At 37.4% G+C, this 25786-nt stretch overlaps 1 protein-coding gene across 1 annotated transcript; it reads right to left on the bottom strand.

Moving 5' to 3' along the window:
* Positions 1–15337: 15337 nt before the first annotated feature.
* On the bottom strand, positions 15338–24465 carry TRIM42 (tripartite motif containing 42). The gene is given in 5 exon segments (XM_009814006.2): positions 15338–15400; positions 18340–18567; positions 19283–20103; positions 21411–22117; positions 24110–24465. Coding segments are annotated over 5 exon segments (2175 nt in total).
* Between the last annotated feature and the right edge of the window lie 1321 nt (positions 24466–25786).

Below are 25786 nucleotides of genomic sequence, written 5' to 3'. Positions count from 1 at the left end.
CGTTACCAAAATCTACAGAGCCTGGAAGTCCTTTCTACTTAGTAACTGTTTGTCAAGACTTAGATACCAAATTCCGTTAATTTGTAACAAAACCATGTATTTAGGCTGTAAAATTAGTTTTGAAAGCCAGTTCTTTGGAATTTACTGTAGAAATGAATAATTACTCCACAGGAGTGAATTTTTCTTTTTCTGAAACAAGTTTTAAAAATGTTTTGCTAAAGTTAACAGTTCTTGTCCTTGTTTGGCAGCTGCCCACTGACAGAACTAACACTTCTCAGTCAGATACTGCTAGATCTTTAGGAATAACTTAAGTGTCGCTGAGACATTTGCAATCATTGGAAGATCTCAGGGATCAATTTTGTAGACATGGGTATCAATATAAGAGTGGTGCAGCCTACTTACGTTAATAATTTATCAAATTACGAAATTATAAATACATTTAGAGGCTGCAGTTTATGCTGCCTGTAAAACATCAACAGACCTTTTCTCCAGCCTGTTTGCTGTGAAACTGTCATGCAAGGAGACAGGTCCTTGCTCAGGTCATGACATGTGTGATTGAATAGCTACACATTAAGCGGATTTTTGCTGTGAATAGATAGAATTAACTCTTAGTCTAAAGAAGAACAGAAATTGCATCTCCAGCTAATCAGTAGGAGGATTTTGCTACGGGGAGCTGGGTGACTCGTTGATCTGGTCATTGATATTCAGGGTCCTGTTACTTTCATGTGAATTATCTTACACATGCAAGTCCTGTCACCTTCTGCCCTGCTCACTGCTGGACAGTAGCCTTCTGACACACCTCTCTGTGCTTTTGGTCCGTCTCATCAATGTCATCTGACAATTGATTGCGTAGCAGTTCAAATATCTGTTTCAATGGCTGCTGCTTCAGCCTTAATTGCTGCTGAGTATTGCTCAGTGAGGTGCACAGTAATGAGCAGCAAGCAGAGCTGAAACTAGTTGGGTATCTATTGAATAGCATGAACTGTAGAAGCCCTTCATCAAATTTAACTCTGCTGTCTAAAGAGGACCATAGCATGTGTATGATCTCTAACCTTGTGGAAGACTTGTTTGGCAATAAGACTTTTGTTTTCTCTGTAAGACCAGTCTATAACATCATCAGTTAATGGATTAACTATTTTTAAAAGTTTAGCTGAGGATTTTATTCCTTTTTAATCAGGACTAGTGGACACAGATTGAATTCTAGCTGAATGGTAGCTTAGCAGCTTTGTATTTTTTCCATCTGCACTTCTGAAAACCGTGATATTTGTGTAGCATACAGGCAACCTTAGGCTTGAAACACAAAAAGATTCAGCCATCGTAACCGTGACCCCTGCACTTCCCTACCAAACAGCAGAATTAAAAGCTCTGAATAAGATTCTAGTTTGTCCTTTTAAAACGATTGAAAAAAATAAATGCATAGGACTGGTTTCTCAGAAACGTCGTGAGGGCAGGAGATATCTAAGTTAGCCAGGAGTGAATGCCAAGGAGGTGGATGCTTTTGCCAGCCATGCAATGAATAAAGCGTCTGACTACTGATTAAAAGACTGCAAGTTTGATTCCTGCCTGGCTTGAATAATTTATACCTAGGAGTAATTTGGCACCTTAACTCAGAGCTTTTGGACAGAAAGTCTCTTCAGATGTTCATCTCTGACGAAGCATCTTTTTCCTATTAAACAATAAGAAGACTAATGTAATTATGTTAGTTGTATCAGTTTTCAAATACCTATTCTGACTGATTTTGAACAGGAACTTTAAACTCAGTATTATGGCACTCTTAGAGTAAGGTCTGCCTGCCTTATGCAAAGTGTCTTGTTGCTACTGTATCTAATTAGACTGATGTTTAATATCCTACAGGAATCCCTTTTATGTAGTTGTACAGTTATGGCTGCTAACCTCTATGTTTACATAGCAATGTCGTTTCAGCGTCCGAAAATTCCTTCACCTGAGATTTGAACATCTCTTTCAGAACAAAATAAAAGTTTTCTCAGATTAACACTTATCTTATACAGAGAAATTAAGAACAGATAAAGTGTTAACAGGGTCTTGTTTCTTGTATGTGTAGGAAATGACTCATTCTTGAGTGGTGCATAAAACACTACCTGTCCAGAGAGGAAAGGGCAGTTATTGATCTATTAGAAGAGGAGTTAAAATTACCTGCCAGCTAAACTGAGGTTTTAAAAAATCCATCAGGCTGAGGGTAAAGGTTTGAATATGAATAGAACCATAAGGAAGATTTGGGTACCCCCAATTAAGATCCTTTTCCCATAGAGGCAAAGGTCCAGGATACAGGATTTTGAGCTGCACTCCCCTGGGCCTAAGTGTCCTAATAGTTTAATAGCTGGTGACAGAAAGACATAATAGCTATGAATATAAGAAAATATAGAATAAACAAACATGTGGGTTCCCTTTTATTTTCTATACACCTGTCTCTGTGGTAACAGCACTGTCTATATTTGGATTGTATCAGTATGTTCTATCTTCATTTTTGTCCTAGATTTCATCTGCTGTTTATGCCAGTTTCTGAGATAGCATTTCACTCCAAACCATGTGTTGCAATCAAGGCAGTGGTCTGTTCTCAGTATGCCTGGGTGCATACACATTCTTAGCAGCACCACTCATAAAAGAGTATTCTTCCACTGAGGTGCATAAACAATGCAAGTGTCAGTAACACTGAAAGCTAGTATGGAAACCACATCTTCTGGTGATTAATGTTAACCAGAGATTCCATATTATGCAGTGGGATAGAAGAAAAGGCTGTCAGTTTTTCATGCCTAGCCTCCCATATCCTCAGAGATACGGGACATTGGGCCAAGCTTTTGGGGCCCAGCTCTGTGGCCTGTAATCCCCTCAGGTAGCAGTTCACAGGGGGAACTCTGAGCTCATGCTTATGCTGATGTCAAATATATTTTAATGCGTATGGTGGTGAAGAGCTTCTAAGGGAAAGTTTTGTCCAACTCTCTGTCAGTACATTGTCCAGCTGATGTTAAAAAATGTATGTTTTCCCAGGGTGGCTTATTTGTTTGCTCAAGTACCATCCTGGCCTGCTGTAGTTTTTATTTTCTTTTACACTGTTTGTTTTCTTTCATGCCAAATCTTTAACTTAGCTTCAGAGTTTGTTTTGGCTAAGTATGGTTCTTGGCTTTAACTCCCAAATTTCACAACATAAATCCTGTTTTTATCTCCCTGGTGCACTTTGAGATCTGCATAGTCAAATGGGATGAGGAAATTAATGTCAGTGTGAAGTGCTATATTGATGTTTACACTTTCTTTTTTCCTTCTGAAAAACTGTTTTCATCATGTTATCCATCCACAGCACCTAGCACAGTATATTCTTTGTGATTGATTATTGACCTGTTGATGTTTCTGCAATGAAGCCATTATGCTCGCAAGCCAGTGCAAAATTAATTAGTATCCGTGACAGAAGGAAATAGAGCTATTAAGGAAATAATTTTTAAAGCTCTTAGGGAAGCTGTTTTCTATAAGTTGGAGAGGAAAAGCCTACCAAAAACCTAAGTGTAATTTGAAAGAATGAGATGTTACGAAATAGGATTTGAAGATACTAAGTCAATGCCTGTAACATCATTATCTAGTAAGAAGCCTGGAGTGTAATGGATTTTCAAGTCACATTCACACTTTATCACAAGAAGTATTGAAAACTTGGAACAACTTCTGCTCTAACTCATGGATGCTAGCAATAACATATTTTTGTGAAATGTTTAATGGACAGGCAAATTCTGATTGAGATGAGATTTTTCACTTTGAATCCAAAGTGAAAGCAACAGGATTTGGATGAAAGCATTTAGCACTTAAATACATACATACATATATAAAAAAATGAAACTGTGATTTTTTTTAGCTTGAGGAAAAAAAGGTAAGAACTGAATCAATTCTTTCATGACCAAAAGACAGTAAAGCGTAACTCTCTTACTCCAAGTCCATTTACTTACAAAGTGGGAAATTTGACCTCAAGCTCTGTTCAGTTTGAAAAAGTGGTTGAAATAAATTTTGTCAGTGCCTGTGCACTGAGCTGAATATCTATGTTCCTTTTCAGGTAGACATCTTTCAATTTGCTTTTTCCAAGCTTGCTATTTCCATCTGTGCAAAACCTCCTCCATGAGGTTTCTTGCTTTGATTAGTTAGTGGTCAACATTCTAGAGAAATTTTTAAAACAAAACAACCCTCCCCAACCCCCTTCTCTCACATATCCATATCCTCTTTTTACATATCCATACCCCCGTCTTTCCTGTCACATATCTACAAATGCCCCATCTCAAATATTCTCTAGATATGTTGGATTGCTCCAATATCTATGTTGCATCTTTTTCAGAGAGATTAGTTCTGAAGCAGGTATCATAATCATATGAACATATCCCCTTCAGTGAATGCTTATTGTTGTACACTTTGTACTATTGTGAAGGAAATTGGACCTTTAAATATGAAGCATCTTATCAGTCCAAAATTTGTACTAAATTAGCAACATGTCATATTGCTGTTATATTTCTCTCTTTCCTTTTTCTTCTCATACAGTGTACAAATCTTATATTCTTAGCTTGTCTACTTTCACAGAACTCCAAGATTATTATGGGTGATAAGAAACTTCTGCACATATCCAAGGAATGACATTTTAATTAAATCTGCTTTCCTTCCTGTGTAATACAGTGAGCTGACTTGTTTCATCCTTTGGTAATTGTTGACATATACCTCTAGCTTATTCATCTAGATTTTAGCAATGGTAGAATATTGTCATGTTTCAGTGAAACTCAGGGTTGAAGTTTTAGAAGTAGAAGAACAGAGAAACATGTGCTAGGCCACATTAACATATGTATTTCAAAAGAGAACATTAACCTTTAAAAATATATTCAAACCTATTTTGGTGAAGAAATCTACCTAATTTTGTGGGAGGCTAAAAGATCTTTGTCACCGAATTGAGTAGTAAGTTTGATTACAGTAAGACCTCAGTAAGTACAAATCAGTTTGGTTTCCATTTATCAGAATGGTCATTTTATTTCTACACTAAAGCCAATCTACTTAGTATTTGTTATTAATTCTATTTTCAAGGCCACCAATAGCCAGATGACAACAGTGGTGTGAGCGAATAAGCTCCGGAGTGGGGGTTTAACAGGGCTAGGTCTTGGACTTTGTGCCACACCTCTACAGTTTACCTCTAGATTTGGGAGCTCAGAGCACAAGCAAAGCAAAGCAATCCTCCTAGGGGGAAGAGGAGAGTTGATGTATCTCCTTTCCTAGAGGTATCCTGAATGACTTTGAGGAAGAATGTAGAATTTCCCCATTCTGCTTCTCTAATTCACAGGACAGTAAAAAAGCATGTTACCTGTTGTTAATGAAGCGCTCAGGTGAACTTCTGGGGAGAATTGTTAAGTCCCATGACTTCTAAAAACCAAGATACTGAAGAAATGACAATGACATTGAAAGTACAAAAGAAGAAATTCTTTATGATGGGAGTGGTGAGACACTGGAACCGGTTGCCCAGAGAAGTGGATGCCCATCACTGGAAGTGTTTAAGGTCAGGCTGGATGGAACTTTGGGTAACCTGATCTAGTGAAAGTTGTTCCGCTCACAGCAGGGAGGTTGGAACTAGATGATCTTTAAAGGTCCCTTCCAACCCAAATAATTCTAGGATTCTATGCATTAATGGACATCCCCATTTTTAGTAGCTGTGGGTGGAAGAAAAAAATTGAAACACTGAGCTCTTAGGCCCTTGCAACAGTGAGCAAGATTAGTTAGGGAAGTTCCAAGTTCTTGGAAATTTTTGTTTCTTCATCTCCTTCCTCTGAGTGCCCCTGATGCTACAAAATTAATTTGCTTTTAAATTTAGTTTGGACTTAAACTTAGCTTCAAATACATCATAACTCTCAGATTTACTTTCCTTCATGAAGTTATGGTCACTTGCTTTCTAGAAAGGAACAGCATAATTTAAATTCCAGCATGTGTCACTCTAAAATAATGTTGCATGGTAGATTTATGTGTGGATGAGGAGCTCAGGGACATGGTTTAGTGGTGGACTTGATAATCTTAAGGGTCTTTTCCAACCTAAATGATTCTATGATTCTATGATTACTCCTATATGCCTTTAACAAAGTTGTCACATATCACACATCCTGGAAAAGAGACTATAATGGGAAGGTAGCAGATGGTAGCCTATTAAAACATATTCTTTAGCAAGCTTGGCTAGCCAATGAAATTGAGCCAAGCAATGTGCTTTCAGAGAGATTTTCTAGCTGAGGTTATTTACCTTTAAAAGTACAAAGTAATGAGAGAAAGTAGGTCATGCCTGCCTCTTGAAAAGAAAGCCACACATAGGGTTTTTTTAACTTGTATCTGCCCTGGGTAACATGTACGGTCCCTGGGATAAGAGAATTTATGATGAATGGAACAGCACATTTTACAGAACAGGTGCAGGTATTGCAACATCTGCTTTTTAGGTACCTTGTGCCCAGCAGAACTCAGCCCAGAGCAGTCAGTATATATTCCGCTGTGTAACCTGTAGGCAGGAATTAGGAGCCTGAGGAAAAGAGGACTGTATAAAGTAGGCAGAAGGAGATATATATGTATATTTTTATCAGGTTTTCTGATAAGGAAAATGAAGTGGGTTTTGTCCATTCCTTTTTTTTTTTAATGAAACATCGAACACGTAGTGATTATTTGCTAGATAAGTATAATTAGTCTTCAATTACCACAAAATTGTCATCCATTCCCTTTCCAAATCTCTGGCACTTTCAGTTCCTCCAATCAATATCATGCTGACTAATCTCACATTGGCAGGAGGTGAGAAAACAACCCTTGAAATAAGAATTATTCTTATTTGTTGAGCACCAAGGTTTGTATTTGAAATTGGACTAATGATACAGCTGGCTAGAAATTGCTTTTATTGGGTGATGAAATTAAAGTTATATGCTTTATCTTTAGCTCCATCCAGCCCTTTGTGCAAAGCTTTAGTTGCAGGTTTTTGATCAGATAAGTTGTGGTTAAGGTTGCTCAAGGTCTACCCTGAAAATGGTTTTCACTGAAATACTGGACTTTGCAAAATGCCCTCAGCTTTCCGGTTGCATTTCTATCTAACCAGAGAAGGAAATTGAAATGATGGAAATGTGGCTATACTGTGCATAAAAGAGTTTAGTTTTTTTTCCCTGATGTATTAAAATAGTTTACAAGTAGGTCTGAGTGAAACTTTGAATATAGAAGTTGTATGGACCTGCCAGAGGTAATGTAGCTTTTCCAAATTTTAAAGGCTCAGATTAGCTCTGGTCTTCATGCAGATAGTGACAAGGAAGGATACAGAAACCCTCTTATTTCTCTGTAATTGTTTGCACTATAAAGCCTTCTGCAACTTTGAGATCTTGAATTGTGAGACTTTCTGGTATATGTGAAAGAAAGAAGGGTGATTACCCTGCTCTCCTTCCATGTTACTATGAGAAGGACACTGTAGCATTGCAGAGGTTACAGCATCCTGAAGTCATCAGAAAATTTCCTACTATAGTAGCAGAAGTTGTCTGTTTTTTTCTTGCCTTTTTTTTTTTTTTCCGGTCCAGGTCTGGGAAATAAGAAATTAGTAAGCTTTCCATTGGCAGAGTAGATGAGCTCATGTTTTTCCATTATTTGTATATCTGTTGTGTCTATCCTCCAATAGGTTCCAAAAGACTTGAGACAGTTCTGGTCTGAGCAGGCAAACTGAACTCTGATGTTTCCCATGTTAATAAAATGTGGAATTATTGCGTTAGCATAATACAGAGTTTAGAAAATCCAGCTGAAAAGGCTGGTTTATTAGCCCGCTCTCAGTGTTGTATTAACAGTGAGTCTCTGAGGATAGCGAGAATAAATACACCTCTACCCTAGCTACACACAATTAACAAATTATGTACCTCCTCATTCTCTGAAATATCCCCTGTTCAACCTTGCAAAGGTGCTGTCCTGTACCTCTCCTTTGGGAGGCCCTAAAACCTGTGGTGCTTGAGACACAAAAGCTATATAATATAGTCCTCAAAAGACCATTTTCAAGTGCTGCATTAAATATCACGGATGCCTCTGTTTGTCAAATACATTTGCTGGTAGAGAACAGGAAGTGATCTGGGTTTGAGAGAGGGCAAACGTTCCTGACCTTTGGATATATATTACCTTGGGCTTTTTAAATCACTCTCTCAATCTCACTTCCTCACTCAGAAATAACTCATATTTTTACTTTGGGGGAAAAATGTTCAGAAGAGGCTGAAGGTAAGAAAACTGTGAGCAGAATTTTCTGTCTCTGATTGACCACCTAGAGAAACTCCATGTGGAAACATAAAGCAAAACATTTCTGTAGCTGGGCAAAATTCCTGGTGGATTTCTGAATTATATACAGTAATCTGTTCTGGAGTTTTCTGTAGCCCCTGAAGTTTCCTGAGGTGCTTAGCACGGTTGGTCTGTTGTGTTTAATTAAGAGTAAACTTAGCTGAGAGGGCTTTTTATTCTTGTTTTATTTTTTTTTAGCTACTTTTAATGTGTTTAACTAACTTAGACAAATAGATGTTTATTTATTTGGCTGGATAAGCTTGTGATGATTTCATTTCTAGTATTATAACAAAGCTCAGAAATGAATGAGTGAATAATTCGCTAGGGAAATGTTTGATGAGAAAGCTCTACAAGAGAAAATCACCAGAATTTTTACCAAATTGCTTCACAGTGTGATGGCCTCATCTGCTTCTAACCTCCTACCACAATGCACCCTTAGGTGCAGGTCAGTTTATACAAGTGCAGGAAATGCAGAACTTCCTTCTGCTTGACTCCCAGACACTACTCCATGATTTATCCCCCAGATAGATTTCTACTTTATTTTTCACCCGTGATAACAGGGATGATAAATATCATTCACTAAAATTAAATTTTTAAAATTTAGCAGGTAGAGATAGTTTGTATTGCGGAGTTTTTTAAAGAATTATCTAAAGCAATTTCTTGTCCACAAATCTACTGCTGAATAAATCTTGGAGAACTTGGGAAGGTGTAACAAGCCAAAAGATAGCTAAGCAAGTGCTTATACTTTAAAAGAAGACCACGAAAGCACGTGTAAATGTATATCAACCCAGGCAAATAATGGAAAAGCTTAACTCCTAATATGAGTATTACATTTTTTTTTTCAAGTTTCAAAATATTGCCCCTCATAAGTTTTTAACAAAAGATTCACATAGATTCACTTGGCACTTCCGTTAGTCCCTTTGCAGATGTCTTTCTTTAGTACCATGCGAGTTATTTTTTGGAAATACTTTCTTTTTTACTGGGTTGTAGACATTTATAGAGAAGTTAGGCAATATTAGATACTTTATGTGGTAGAAAGAAATTTTAAACACAAAGCCAGTATGATGAACTTCTAAATTCAGGTTTGATTTTGCTGCTGAGGGGGGTGAAACTCCTTGCCATAGAGGCATATAATACAGCAAAAAGTTGTCAGGGCCTCAAAATGGGAGTGGACAAATTCAAAGACGAAAATACTTGTGAGCTATCGAATACCAAGAGGCTATCTGTGGCTGACAAAACCCTTAAGCCATACCTTATGAAGGCATGGCAAATATCATCATTCTTATACTCTTCTGTTTGCTGCTGATCAGTGTTAGAGACAGTGGATAGCACACTGGGCAGAGCTTTTATCTAACTTGAGTATTCTTATGTAGATCACTTTCTAAGGTGTAGTATGAGACAATTCATTCAGCACACCTATTGTAAATTGGGTCCAGAGTGCTTAGAATTCATGACCAAAAGCCACTGCTCCTTTAGCATTGAGTTCTGCATCGTTAGTTTGTATTGTCTTATGAGGTTCAAAAATTGCTTTGAAAAATTGGTTTCAGGATGGTTAGCTTTTCTTATGACTCCCATTTTGACTTCTAACCTTCAGGTAAATAGTGTTGGGAGAACAAGAGTTAGCCCATTCAGAGCTGTCTGTGCAAATCAGGTATATATTCAGTAACATTAAAATGAAGAAATAATACTTTTTGTGTGGGCTTTCTGATGAAAAGCTGAACATTTCAAAGGGTGAAATTGCCAGCAAATACAATTTCATTTCTGCTCAAAGTGTTTGCTGGGGAAAAAAAAAAAAAATCCCAGGGAAGTCACTGAAGTGTCTAAATGTTTTCGGGAATGCAAACTTTGAGGGTCTTTTTTTAAAAAAATTGCGACCTTTTGCCCTTCAGCTTGTGAGTCTTGTGAAGTATTCTTACTGCATTTGAGTTGCAGTAAAATTAATGACTTGATCTTAGGTTTACTATGATTTGTTTCCTGCCATGAGCTGCTAGAAGTAAGCAATGCAAAAATCTCATAGTAACTAACACATTTATAAATGCAAGGGCACGTCCAGGAGATTTTTATTTGCAGACCAAAATCCCAGAATTTATAGAGTCTGTCTTAGTTACTATTGTGAAGAGGGGGAAAAAAACCCAGTGAACTCTATTAAAAAGATTGATGCATGGCTACGAGAGCTCTTGACAATAGATTTCTCTCTGAAGAGTTGTTTAACATATGTATAGCAAAAGAAATGCAGGGGAAAGAAGGAAATTTTCTTATGAATTTTTGAAGTACTTTGAATCTAGCAAAATAATTAAATTATTGAAACACAAATTCTATGTAGCTGAGAAAGCAAAACATTCACATTTTACAAAGCTGGAATTCATGCCAGGAAACAAAAGCAAAAATATTTCCTAGGTATTTGAGCTGTGGGTAGGTTATATGGCTATGATATTTGGGTCTGGTCAAACTACTCTGGTCACTTGTCTTGTTGAGTCGCGGGCTGGGACAAGACTGTTTTGAGCTTCCAAGCTGATAGGTTACATGCCCTGTGACCTGCATGCTCCAGTAAATGTCCTTTTGAAGAAAAAGTCCTCCTTCTCTTCCTTAAGCTGAAATGTGCCTTACTGGATGAGACTGATGATTGTTGTCCTGTGGACTCTCTCTAACGCTGCTTTGTACTTTGGAATCAGTTTTGTCTCTGAAAAAGCTTTGTAATGTATAACGTATTCACTGTTGATTTAAATTTTGTATAAAACCAACTGCTTAGGTCAAAACAGTCATTTCTGAACACTGTTGTGACATGATACTACCTGGTAAGTTATTCCTCTTCCTCTTAGATGTTTACACCTTTCAGGCAGGCTGTTATTTTATTCTTCCTTTGCTATCACTTAGCTGGATCTTGAGTATTTTGTTCTCTTACATACGTTAACATTCCTGATAATGTTAGTGAAAGCTTGAGGTCCTCAGTAGCACAACAGAACAAGCTCATGGTTAATTTTTCTGTGGAAATTAATCCTCTCTGATCTCCAGTAATTTCATTTATGTGTTTAAGTATCAACAGTTTAGCATTAACATTCAGATAAAGAGATGCCTAAGCCTGAATTTTATTGCAGTTACATATCACATCTGATTCTATTTTCTGTAGCAGGAGCAAGTAGCCAAAACTTTTACGTTTACAGACATGTGTTTCCCTGATTTTTTAAAATTTTATTTGCTAGTAGCTAGTCTGTCTTTTTATTTTTGGAGTTCTACTTATATTTTCAAACTCTCCATTATCCAGATGATTTTAACTTAAGAAGCATTTTGGGAGACTAAAAGTTGTGGGTTTGGAGTTACAAGATAGAAAAGGGACTTGGTTCAAACCATTTTGATTATTCGTTCTTTTTTAATTTTTGTTCTCTCTCCTAATTGTGATTGCAGAATCTTTTAGCTTTTAGAATGTGTTTCTCAGCAGCACTAAACCACAGCTTTACAGTCCAAAACAGAACAGTTTTAACAGGCTGTGTTTATATTTGTTTACATATTTATTGGTCTGCTTTATTTGTTTAAAATGCTGTGACTTAAAATAATACTTATCTGTAGTTGTGTACTTCAGAATTTCAGTTCAGCTATCAAGTCACTTTTACAGATTGTACAGAGGTGCAATGTGAGTCTCATTGCATTATGAACAGTAGCTATGTTAGAAAACATTGGGAATGTTTTCAGTCAGAATTGTCAATTAAACATTTAGGCCTCCAAAGACCACTACCTCTTCTTGTACAGAAGTAATGCCTTACGGGTGGACCAATGTTCTCCAAAGTTCTATTTCCAAAGTCTTGGAAATATTCTTGAAGCAGACACCACAGACCCTTGAATAATATTGATACTAATTATTTCCTGATGGGTTACACAGCGAGTGGATGATAAAACATTGTAATACCTTGGCTTAATAGTTGATGCCCATATATCTCTGGGGTTTACTATGCAGGGTGGGTTGGTTAGTTGCTTTGTGCAGGTTAGCCAGCTGCATCTCTGACCTCCAACCTATCTCCTACCTGCCAGCTAATTTATGATCCATCCAGGAAGGCAGAGATGCCACTGACTATACCTCTCTATGTTAGACTGCTGTTCGTCTTGATTTCATCACATAATGAAGTGGGTAGCCACCATCTCAGAATATTTTTCTTTCAAATTGTCGTTATTTGCTTCAGCCCAGCTGTTTGCTTGGCTTTGGAGGAGGTAGTTTGACATCCACCTTTACCTTGTAAGGTTTTGTTCAGCAGGGTTGGTTACAGATATTCCAAGAGACAAATGGTTGTGAAATCAAATGATGGCTCATCTAATATTCAGTTACATATACGTCTTTCATTTGTTCACCTTGGTCACCTGCCCAGCATAAATAGATGCTTATTGTTCCCTAAATAAATTATGCTGGTTCTAAGCTGCTCTGCAATTCGATAGTTACAAGAGTTCTGTGTTTATTTGCTGGCACAGGCTGCTCTAAAGATACTCAACCTTCTGTGGTTTGGCTTCTGTTACACTCATTACCTTGAAAAGTCATTATGCAAATATCACACTGCATTTAATACAGACAGGTTTTCATTTATTTATAAACATCTCAAAATTTCAATTTCAGGGCATGCAGCTGAAAAACATCTGCACAGGGTGAGAGATGGTTCTGCCTCCTCACCCATTGCTGCAACTGAGCAGCAAGCAGTAGATAAGCAAAATTGTTCCATTCTTTGTCTTGCCTGCTTATTGAAAGGAGGAGGGCAGTAAATTGGGCTGTGGACATCCAGTCACCATGGGATTTAGCTGTGCTCACAATAGGCAGGCACTGAACTGTATGTAAAGAACTTAACACATTTTTTTTTTTTTCTCCCATGAAAATAAAGAGGCAACCCTGGAGAAAAAAGCAAAGCAAGCCGAGATAGAGATGTTTGAAAGGTAATTTCTTTGAAAAGAAACGTAGGCTTCCAGCAGCCCCACAATAATTAATAAAAATGTTAAAGCTTGCAGGGTTGGACTGATTCTGATCTCTTAGTGATATTGATAAAATGTTGCCCTATTCAAGTGATCTGAGTCACTGTTTACATGAAATGGGAATTGGAGCTTTGCTTGGCTGTTGCACAGAACTGTTTACTGCAAATTGCATCTCTTAAGAACTGCTGGGTACAGAAGGCTGCTATTACCAATGGATAGCCAGTGGGTGCAAAGGGATTTTATACAGTTGATCCAAATTGCAGTCTTATCCATCTACAGAGATATATACTAAAGGGAATACCAGACATGTGAGCTTCTGGGGAACTATAAACCACCAGCAAAAACTCACATATCCTTGAAATAGGTGTAAATGTTGCTGTCTGGGGAAAGGGTTTAAAAAGCCATGAGTATTGAAGGAATAATTGGGCTTTACTATATGGCGGGCCGAGACATTTAGATTTCTGCAAAAATGTAGCAGAAGTTTTAGATTGCAGGTGCTTTTCATGTGTGATGATCAGGCCTCTTTTAAATGTTTCACAATAAGCTTCTCAAAATCAGACACTGCTATAACTGTTCAATAGGTTTGAAAATGCAAACCTCTTTTACTTTTAATAGCCTTTACTTCTATCTAGAGATTTCATAGAAAGAAAAGTATGCTGTCAAGTAAAGACTGCACAGAGATCTTGGCGAGAACATACATATTAACTGAAGTATTACTAATAGCTCACTGTCTAGCACAAGATAGAGAACTAGGTGCTCTCAGAGTTCAGATTTTGGCTTTGTTGCCTTTTTGTCCTGACTCTTATCACATTAGCCATCGATAAAGTGAGTAGAATATTACTACCTTGCAGCAACTATGTGAAGCTAAACCAGAGATTCGGAAAAGAAAGGTGCAATGGACAAATGATATATTAATAATAAATATACATAAGTTTTATTGTTTGCCTTAAGGAAGGTAACAGGAGGTCCAAGATTTCATGGGCAGTATTCATAATACATGATTTTCTATAAATGGATTTGTTCTGTGCTGAAGGTAAGACACAAATATACAAATGCACAGAAGGGGTTTAAAAGAGCTTGTAGTGGCCCTGATCCTATTTCCATGCCCATGTACGTACCCTAGTTGATAGGACTGGGGCAAAGGGAGTTGTAAAAGTGTTTAAATACATATATGTATATGTCTGTGTGTGTATGTGCAAGCATATATGGAAAGAGATATGTATAAGTGCATATATGTGTGTGTGTGTGTAAAAATATAGATAGCGAGCTAAATACGCGTACCTGGTTGGTATGGCTGAAGTGAAATAAAGGAACCGTGCAAGACCATCCCTGCACAGAGAAGGACATTAGTTATTACTCTTGATTATGTCAACACAGTAACTTGCTGTGGATCTAGTAACTCCTGTTCAGTGGATCAGAACTGATTTTACTTGCAGCTACTTTTAACAAATTGATACTCTGCAACTCACAGAGGTGACCTTCACAACAGTCAGGTAAACATAACCATTATTAATTAAGCACATAGGGAGATAAAATTTTGTCTGCCCTCATTCTTGTGCTTCTTGTCCTGCCTGTTGCCAGTGTCCTTCTACGTGTGTATGCACATTGTACTTCAGCTGAGTGAGGCTGGGACCAAAAGTGTGTATGTACAGAGTAACTTATTCTGCGCTTTAAAAATATGCAAAGCATGATATAGGCTCCTGCAGCTCTTTATGAACTGGTATTGAATGGTCTCATAGGGAATAGTAATTGGAATGTTAACTTGCAATGCAAATATGTAATTTATTTCCTTTGAAGCTGCAAAGGTCCCTAAAGTATAATGGGTTTTATAGTATATTTTTATGCATGGCATAGCATTTTCCTTAGGTTATGGTGCTACATCTAGAAAAAGAAAAGCTAATGAAAAGGCAGGGTTTTTTTATTATTATTATTATTTGCCAGAAATCAATAATAGTCTGAAGACCTCACTGTTAGATGTCTGGCTGCTAACCTCAGTGGAAAATGGGGTATTGCATAAGAAAGCATACACATTTTCTGGTTCTTCAAGAAAAAAAAAAGAATCCCTGGTTTCATTTTTTGTCTATCTATTTCGTGTACGCAGAGCACCCTAAATACTCTTCTGCTTCTCCCACCTGTCTTCGATTTTCCCATATCCATCTGAAGTGATTATCTGCAAGTAGAAAACAAGAATGTATTAAAGTACAGAAGAGGTACATGTATTTATTATTTTGGGGGTAGGATTTAATTAGTGCCTGTTTTCAAATGAACTTACTACTTACAGATGTATTTTCAAAGCAGTGAAACTGTCTTATCTATGTTAAACTTTGGAAAGTCTAAGTACTTATTTTGGAGGCAAAATGGAAATTGAGCTTAAAAAAAACCTTACATTAAAAACAAGCAATTGTCTGGTGGCAAACTTTGGAGTGATTAATACAATACATAGCCATTATGTTCTGGCAGCTGGTCATTTAGGGAAAAAGTTTCAGATATGACCACAGGATTTAGAAGCCCGCTTCCTATTAAAAGTAATTTTGCATTTGGCTTCCAAGGTAATTTTGAAAAATCCCCTTCCAAAGCTTTAATTGACAAGAGTATGATGAAAAGTTAAAAAGCAACAAAACCACCATTAGAATTATCACTGTTTCTGTGGTTGATGGTCTCAAGAGACAAGTTAAGGAACACAAAGTCTATTGGCATTTGTGGCAGGCCACTGTCAACACCTGCAGGCTGCTGCTGTCATTCAGAAGGAGTGGGGAAGCACCTCTTCCAAGAGTGGTAGTACTGGTGGCAACTAGAGCAAGGATTGCAGAATTCCAGTGTTTTCCCTTCCTGGTTTTCTAACTGCATCCTTAGTGCTCCCATGGCAGATGCCAAATCCTTTATCTCTGGGGCAACAAATTCTTACCTGTCTGTTGAAAGTCTCCAGGGAGCATGGAATTTCATCCTTAGAGGATTCCTTGTCACTTGCCTTGTGGCACAGCTTTGCATGGTTTGCCAGGGCTGTTTAATACAGCAGTTTGGTTGCCAAGGCAGCCCTCAGTTTCTGTCATTCATCCAGGATCTTCCACAACCTCAACACTTACTCAAAAATATCCCCTATATTGTTCATTCCCTTACTCAGCGTAGTGCAGTGTAATTCCTTCAATTGACTTTTAAATTAGGATCCAGTTGCCATAATCATGAACATCTTTTGCCAGTTGAGATGTTCGAGGGTATCCTGCCTTCTTCCTAGTTGCTGCTCTAGAAGTGCATCTTCCAAGCCTTGTGTCATCTGTCAGCCCTATGCAGATATGTTAGATACCATCAGGCACTTCTGAGGCATTAGGAGCCTATATTGAGTCAACCTGGGCCAAGAGATAATGCTATCTGTAGCAGCTTCTATGATCATGTTACAAGGATATAGTGGTACTTCCATGGTGTTTCACACACTGACAAATGGCTGAAATTGAGGAAGCTGTGATTCAGCTGTAAGCCAACAGTCATGCTATTGGGCTAAGAAGAGAGAAATTCCCTCACTCCTAAGCACAGAGTCTACAGTTTTCTGTTTTGCTTATGAGGGCTGCATACAGGCTTGGGAAATCTGCTTGTAATGTTAAATAACACCCTATGGTTGAATAACCTTTTCTGTGGGACTTGAGATTTCGGGGTATCAGTGGCATGGCATCAGCTTTAGTTCAAAGAATGAAATAGTAGCTGCTGTCTAACAAAACTTTGTCACCTTCCTTCTCTTCATAGCTTGGTGCCTGGGCTCCTGTGACCTGTCACAGCCATCACAGTTACATTCCCTCACAGACTTAGTAACTGTTACACATGAAGAATGATATTGCTCTGACTAAATCCCCTACTTAAGATCCAATGCCATATTTCCTTTTAAACAAAGTCCTTCCAAGCTTTCTGTGTAGTGTAACTGGTAAAGAAAAATAGTCTGATATTATGCAAAAGGAACAGAGGTAGTTATTTTTTAAAAGATTTATAAAAGTCTGTCATATATGCTGTCTCATTTTCATTTGCTATGAAACTCTTTACTTCTGTAAATTACAGCAGTTGTTTAGTGAGTTTGTGTTTCTCTGGAACATTAATATGACTGTGCTGCATGCAGAAAGAACAGTTCCCAGAAGAAAAACCAATATAGCATTCCAATATGTTAGATAAAAAAAAGAAACTACTGTGCTCGGTGTTTTAGGTATAGGAAGTGGAGCAGACCAGGAAGGTGTTGTTTGTCTTTAAAACTTGCGAAGTGAGTGGGATGTCTGAATGCTGTTTCAAAGTTAAGACTTCTACTTTCTAAATGTGACAAGGGACAAGAGGCCTGGAAAGGGACAGTACTTGGAGCAACTGATATAGGAAAAGGCTGTGAAATGCAGTTGGAACCAGAGAATAGTGCCTACTTCTTTCATAGAAGCCACCTGCACTTTATGTACTGCAGCTCCTCAATACACCCTTTACTGAAAATTTATCAAGGAGAAAGCGTGAATTAAGCATGTATTTTTTCAGCAAGGCATGAAAAACTAAAGGTGACTTCAGCAAGTGATTTGGGATGCCTAAAGGATGATAAAGTGAATTCATTAAATGCCTTAACTTTTGACACCTTTCTGAATAGCTTCCTACTCCTTTTAACTTTTATCTTTGCAACACTTTTCCTCCTCTTCTAAAACCACAGTAAAGGAGTCTCATGTCCAAAGGTGTCAAAGAATATTCTTAATTTTCTGTTTGTTTCCTCTCTTCTAATGATTGCCACCTTGTTCTAGCATGAAAGCTTTTGAATCTGACTCTTCTTACTCTTACTCTGTGTGTTCAGAGAGATTAGTGCAAAGGCAGTCTCAGTCCTGAAGTAATATGAATTACAATGACTCGCCTGATGTAATCATGACACAGTATCCTTACTAGAAAAAATGAGAAACATTCTACATAGGTCAAGCTGTTGCAAACTGAGCTAGAAAGAACAATGTATGGAAAAATCCAGTGTAACTGTTAGTATCACTTACCTAGATAAGTGAATAGCAATACTCCATTTAAGCAGTCTTTCTCATAAATAGATGGGGTAAAAAACAATTGCAGAGTCAAGAAAGTTAAGGCAACTTTATGAAGTATAGGAAGAATCTACAATACCTTACAGATCTCACTCCATTCTCCTCAACCACTTGCATTGACAGCACGGACTTTAAAAAGATATTCCGTATTTGGATCCAGATTATGTATCTCAAGGTTCTGCTGCTGTATTTTGCTTAGCTGGCCAGCTAGTTGTGTCTGGACAATGTTATCAGGACTAATACCAACAACTTCATAAAACTCTACCTCAAAGAAATCCACATCTTCTGTGGGACAAGTCCAGTAAATCTGTGAAGAGACAAAAATCCGTAGTACACCATTACATACTCTTTATTTCTTGCTCATTTTAATTTTTGCTTTTTTTGGAGGGCTCCTGTTTGGCAGATTTTAATTTTGAAATGCCAATGCAGCTGAAATTCCAACCGTAGCATGAAATATGTGTGGAAGATACATGCAGTTTGTGGTCTTACTTGGAAAATGCACTAAGCTTCCTGCTGGGAATTTCATAGTATCCTCTTCTAACACACTAAAAGTAATGCAGGCTGACAGCAGTCAGCCCTTTGCAACATGCACTTGGGATCTTATGCAACTGGCATCCTGATCTTGTTAGCATCTATGAAAAGTGTAATGAGGAAAATTACATGGATATGATGTCGTCACATTGACGCCAAGACCAGGATTGAATTATTTGATCTGCTATACAGATATTTAAATACAAACATGGTACATCTATTTCTTTCTGCATTAGACCTTTCCATGTAACATATTTGTATCACATATATAATAATATAACAACCCTATTGACTGCAGTAAGAATGCGATATGATTCAATTTGTGCTTTAGTTTATCTTAAAAGGTGAGTTTGAAATGCATTGTCTCCTACAAATAAAGTATTTGAACTGATATTGTAGTCTTATTTACTCAAACTCTTATGGGTTCAGACTATAACAGCCTGAAACTATAATGGTCTCTTGTATATATTTAGAATTTACTAGTATCTTACTTTGGCAGACTTCGGGTAAACAACAGTCTGGTATATAACAACAGGTCCTGGGACTGGGATGGATTCATTGCCTATAGGTTCTGGGCTTGAAAAGTTAACAATCTGGTATTTTCTTTCTTTTCTTGGAGTTTCACAAGCTGTATCCCAGTACGCACACACTTCATTACTCTGTGTAGGATGGTGGGGAGGTGAAAAGCTTAGTCTTCTGACAGTGTCTTTAGACAGCACACCTAAATCAAACAAGGAATTTAACGATGGGCTTTGGAACAATGCTGCTTGCTTGGATTCGCGAATACTTGAAACATGCCTTGGAACAATTGTCTCTGGGTTAAAAGAATAGGGATGTTTTTCTGCTTTACTTTCTGACTGCTTTATTCTGCTAGCAGATGGGACAAGTCCCTGTAAAACGGAGAAGAGTTCATCAAAGTTAAGTTGAAGTTTTCTTAAGGGATCTTCTCTTAGATGTGGACTAGGTTGGAGAATGGAAGGAATGGCATTTTCTATTTCTTTCACTAAGCAGTGTGCAGATTGCAGAAACACAACTTGGCTTTCCTACTTAAGAGCCTCTTTAGAGTATTGAATAAGGCCATCCATATATGATAGCTGACTGGATGCATAGTTTATGTATTCTGAAATTTCCTTCTGTTTTTTAAGTTCAATGTTTTCAAGCAACTCCATCATGTCCTTTTCTTGTTCATGAAGAACCGTACATAATTTTAAGAATCCATTTCTGAGCTCCTTCCTTTTGGTGTCCTTATAGGTCTTGAAATTATTTTTTAACAGGGTAACTTCCATTAGATCATTATCAACTCCTTGGCGTACTGGGAAAAAAAAAAATCAGGTCAGTAGTTCCAAATGCATATTAAAATGTAGTGGTTACAAGAGGCGGAATGATAGATTTTAGCTTAAAAAAATTTCAGGTTTGGTAGAACGTGTGACAAGAATAAGGAGTTTGGTATTTTTCTCTCACCTCTGCTGCTGGTAAGCCCTGAGGGAAGTTGTTTGGGTCAAAATATTCTCATCTGGGTATATAAAATTTGGCATTAATTGTTATTTAATTATTGTTTCCTCACTTACTCAAATTTATCTCCCCCAAAATGGGCTTGATAATTTTTACTTCATTACATGGGAAATCCTGAATCTTAATTTATTGTAGCTCTATATTATCTTTGAAAATTCAGTATGCCAGTATGAAGTTAAAATAATGGCAGCAAATGCGCCTACATAGCCCACATTATGACTGTGGCTGACAATACATTCCCCTGATGGCTGTTATGTGAAGGTGTGATTAACTCTTCTGACACTAAAAATTGTGAACTCTGAAGGAACAGAATCAAAAATACCAAAGGTTGATAGTAGATTCCAGTGGCATTCAGCTAACATCAGGAAACAATGTCACATTACAAAATTCTGCACAAATATTCTACATCACTTATTTTCTCAAACTTTAGACTGTTTCAAAATTGAGAATTTAATGCTTCCAGCTATTTCTCATTGTGCATGGTTCATTTTTACCTTTCTGAATGTTATTTTCCATGCAACTTCATTATGTTCCAAACATTTGTGAAGTTATATGCAAAGATCAAAATTAAAAGGAATTAATAAAATCCTAGTCTGCATTCAGCCCCTTAGTTGCTGTGGATCAAGTCTTAGTTAAAAGTAAAAACATTGCTGTGTTACCTCAGAAAAACGTGACCGCTTTGCCTCTTAGTCAGCATGGGTGTAAGCATAAAACTGACTGAAGAGGGACAATTCATAACTTGCTTGCAGAGGAAGTAGCAGTTCCTCTTCAAGCATATATTTCTGATTAAAAAATATTCACTATTTTATTCTGCAGATGTAATTGATATTTATTCCATGCTGGGTCCTGCAGTATGAAATGAAGGTTCCCCTCCCGAGATGCACATTTCTGTTCCCATTCCACATACAGATGCTTCATTCTCTCATAGTTGAGTCTGGCTCATGATGCCACAATTATGGGCTTGTTCCTTTTGTGTTTCTACAGGGGAACACACCACCTTTCTGCCTCTTGTGCTGTGCAGAGAATTAATATAATTTGTCAATGGTATGTTCAAGTTTCTTTCCTGAGGAGGCATGGGGAAGTGTGAGAAACAGCAGAAATACAAACCTTTTCTAAATTTTGCAATTGTATCAAAGAGGGAAGCAGCCTCTCTTGAACATGCGACTGCCAAGGGAATAGTCTCATGATCATTGTGCAGGGAGTTCTTGCAGAACCCACAGTTCAGTTCATGGTCATCCAGACAATACTCAGAGAGGTTTGAGTTGCTGTGCAGTAAGCAGCACCACTGTTCATGATCTTCTTGATGTGCTTTGGTGAAAATGTGGTCTTGAGCACCATCCTTGCTATGATTTAAATGCAGACATTCATTACAATAATTAATTCCACATGTTCTACATCTTTTCGTTGCCACTCTTCTTCTTTCCCTGCAAGTTTCACAGTAGACTGGTCCTTCACAATGGTCAAATCTCCACCTCAGAAAGCCATGTCTGCGCATGTATTTCTTGGCTAGTTTTGCTCGGAGGTAATTCTTCCTCAGATGAATTTTATTTGTGTAGGGGAGGCAATGTGCTTTGCTACACACTGGGCATATGATGATATAAAAGTCTTCGGTTACTTCAGCTTTGGTCTTGCTTTTAGTTATACACTTCTCACAAATGCAGTGATTGCATGGCAGCATAAATGGTTGGAGAAACAATTGCTTGCACAGTGGACAGGCAAGTTGGTCACGGAAAGCGTGGCTGGAGACATTCCTTTATGGTGTAATGACAGATGCATTATTCCTAGTTCTAAATCTTGACATGACATCTTTTGACCTAAATAATATTGGGAAAAAACCCAAAAACACAAGAACCAAGAACTCAAACAAAAATATCTGAATGTTAGGGTACCATCTAAGACACAAAATTATAACATAAGTGGTTCTGTTTTGCATACCAACCATCCTTTTATTCCGACAGGATATTTTATTTAAACAATTGGGTTATCACTGTCAAGAATCTATTTTTTTTTTCTTTTCCTTTTCTGTAATTATTTCACTATATGTTGAAGGCTGTTGCCAACAACAATAAACAGACATCTCAGTCATTGTAGGTCTGTGTGAATTTGTTGAGTTATTGCTGGTGGCCAAACGTAAAGAAGAATACAGTTTGGTTTAATACAAAATTATTTCTTGTTTGATTACTTTTCAAAATGGAAACAAGAAATAACTAGAGTGAAGAAAAACATTTTGTGCCATTCAAATGAAACCCTTTATTTTGTTTCAGAGGGTACTAAATGCTTTCCTTTACAACAACTTTGGTAATTATTTTAGAATATTTTCTTTTTAATGAAAAATTAAGACAATAAACATCAAAATGTTTTCTTTTTCAAGACAGAATACTTCCTCAAGAAGGTAGCACAACTGTTTCACCATTTCCAAAACAGTATTGAAGACATTTCTGCTTAACATTATAACACATATTCACATATGATCATCCTAATTTTTAGTAATTTTAGAAATCACTCACCTCTGAATTATTTCTGATTTCTAGAATTAATTAAGTTTATTCTTAGTGTTAGTTACCAGCCTTATTATCATTGATTCTTTATATTAATTGCAAAGACTTTCAAATGGGGATTTTTTTTAAAAGTATTATTTTATTTTAGAAGAGGACTGAATTTCAGGATGTGCTAATCCCTGTTCCCTTAAAATCTTGATAGTCCTAACCTGCCTTATAGCCTGTGGATGTTATCCTTTTAAAAATACAATATTAATTTTATAATACCTCCTTGAATATTTTCCGCAGCCTTGACATGAGCATCATTATTCAAGATGGACACCTGGTTCTAGGCCTCTACGGTCTGGCCCTCTGCTGTGCTTCTCTTTAGCATCCATGTTGTTATTGTTTTACTTCTCACCTTCTCTCCCCAAATGTTCAACCATGCTATCTGCTTTTTCTGTCACTCTAAACAACAGTAAAAAAAACCTAATAAACTGAAGTGAATAGAATCTTCTGTTGCTATGAGGATTCCTTCTGGTCTTCAAAGTTTACCTAGGTAGGAATTAACAGTGCATTTCCAGAGGTCTTGTCAATTCCTCTTAGACTGGTACTATTCTAGTCTTGAGTTTTGATAACTTCATTTCTACTCTCCCCTTCCCTGCCCCCCCAGTACCTTTTTGTGAGTGCTCTTTGGTGTAGCATTTCTATAGTTAATAATCAGCCCCTTCCATTCTGGTTTCCAGTTTTATCTTCTAATATTGATACTATGCCTTCTTTCCATTCTCTGTGCGGCATTTCTTGAGCCTTTATAATTATTTGTCTCCTTTTTGTCTTACTCTGAATATAACTGCTTCCTTCCACTTCCAGTTAACAGCAGTTTTACTGCTCTTTGTTTTACTCCAGTTTTCCCTGTAGCCTTGCCTGCAGCCTCCTTGCTACAAACACATTTCTGTTTTTCTCCTTGTTTTAAGGTTCTCTGTATGTCTTCCTTCTTACCACTACATAGCTTCTTACACTGTGAGAATGTGTAAGCATATATTAGCCATTCACGGATTTTGCCTGGAAATCAGGTGATACTAATTACAAATGCAGTGATGCTCTGGGGTAGTCTTTGCCCCAGTCAGAGTAATGAGCATAAGATTTCACTAATTTCAAGATAAAACTGCTTTTTCTGTTTCTCAGAAGAATGGTATCCTGTGGTTATTCGAAATAGCTCCGACATGCCAACAGATTGTATGTTCCTAAATGCAACGCATCCATTAAGACAGAAGGTAAATTAGAAAAACAAAACCCCAAGAAATTTTATGAGCCCTTAACTCCGCTTACTGAACAGTTCCTAGTGTTCTTGAGTGATGTGGTTCATCAACAGAGCTTCTGCAGCACTTGCTTTCATAATACTGACATGCTGAATTCTCTCCACCACAGCAGCAGTATTTGCAGTCTGGGTCATTTGAACAAGAGCAGCAGCACCACCAGCAATTTGCATGCTCTGCACATGAGCAGTGGCAGCACTGGCAAGGTTTGTCTTCTTCATACGGACATGGGAAACAGCTGCAGTTCTGCTCACTGGTAAACAAGAAGCGCCAACACAAGCAGGATTCTTCCTTTCTGCTGTGGCAAGTCAGGTAACAGCAGTTTGAGCAGCATGGCCAGATTGAACGGGCATGCCCATTTTCATCCATCCCTCTGTCAGATACTTGGAAGAAAGTTCATTGATCCTTTCAGCTTCTCTGCACACTACAGCAACAAGGCATAAGCTCTGAGTGCTGGGTCAAGTTTTGTGCTGTGGCAATGTGCTTCATTCTAATTGGAAAGTGATGTCACAGTGAGATATTCAAATAAGGACACAGGCAGAATTTTATGCACAGGTACCTGATACAGTGATTACATCATCTATACATCACAATAACTGTAATAGTTCTTCCTGAATTCCTTGAAAACATTTACCTCACTCATCATTAATTGCATGGGGAGTTTATACACTTGGATTAGATACCCTAAGGCCACTATCTCGTTAGGGCCACACACTTCATAGGCATTTTGTCGGCTCAGCTGGATGCTGTAGGCAAACCACCTGAATCAGGCCCTAACCAGCCATAGTGTGAGGTTTCTCATCAGCCCTCTATAAGACTTTAAGCATAACTAGCACACATGAGAGAACCTTATACTTGAGATGCATCTTGAAGTATATCCTTGTAACTCTCTTAATTATTTTAAGCCCTTGTCTGCCACTGTTTATGGTCTTAAACAATGTATGGCATTCGTTCCCCTAAGGCCTGAAGAAAAGAACTAGATTTGGGCAGTATGTTCAGTGGTGTTACTCATTTGCTGTGGACCTGCCTCTTTTCCCACTGAGTCCAAATATGTTTCTTGCCCTTCCTTAAGCTGGCCACTCTTCTATAAATGCAATATCAGACAAATTATTTCCGTTATTATTTAGTTACTTTGTATTAGGCACCTTTTTCTTTCATTTAGTTGATTTATTCTGAGATTTATATAGCATTTTTTACCTATTTATAGATATGATAATTTTAAATAAAAATGAAATTTGTGTAAAGAGTACATGAGCTTCTCAATATTGCATCCTTATTATAGCACTTATATGTAAGCAGTTGGACTCAATGGTCTTAAAGGTCTTTTCCAACTTAAATGATCCTATGATCCTAAAAAAGGAAATCTACCCTCTAAGAGTTATCTGCAACTGACATCTGAAACAGTTTATTCTCTTACTTGAAAAACAGTAAAGGACAGTGATATCTATATGGTACATATTCAAGAATATTGACTTTTAATGCTGGCTTCTGTATTGTAGGTAACTAAATTTTTCCAAAATTTAGCTATTCAACTTGGGTTAATGTGTAATTGGGAGTTTCTAAGATAGCTCTTGACATAGTTTATTGTAACAGCTCCTTTGAGCCTATTTGCTCAAAGTCTGTTCTACCTAGAGAAATTTTAATTCACTGATCCAGAGCCCTACAGACCATAATGGCTGCATCATTATGT

This window comes from Gavia stellata, chromosome 11 (assembly GCF_030936135.1).
Source record: "Gavia stellata isolate bGavSte3 chromosome 11, bGavSte3.hap2, whole genome shotgun sequence".
In the NCBI taxonomy this organism is placed as follows: Eukaryota; Metazoa; Chordata; class Aves; order Gaviiformes; family Gaviidae; genus Gavia; species Gavia stellata.
This window is presented reverse-complemented; position numbering and strand designations above follow the sequence as displayed.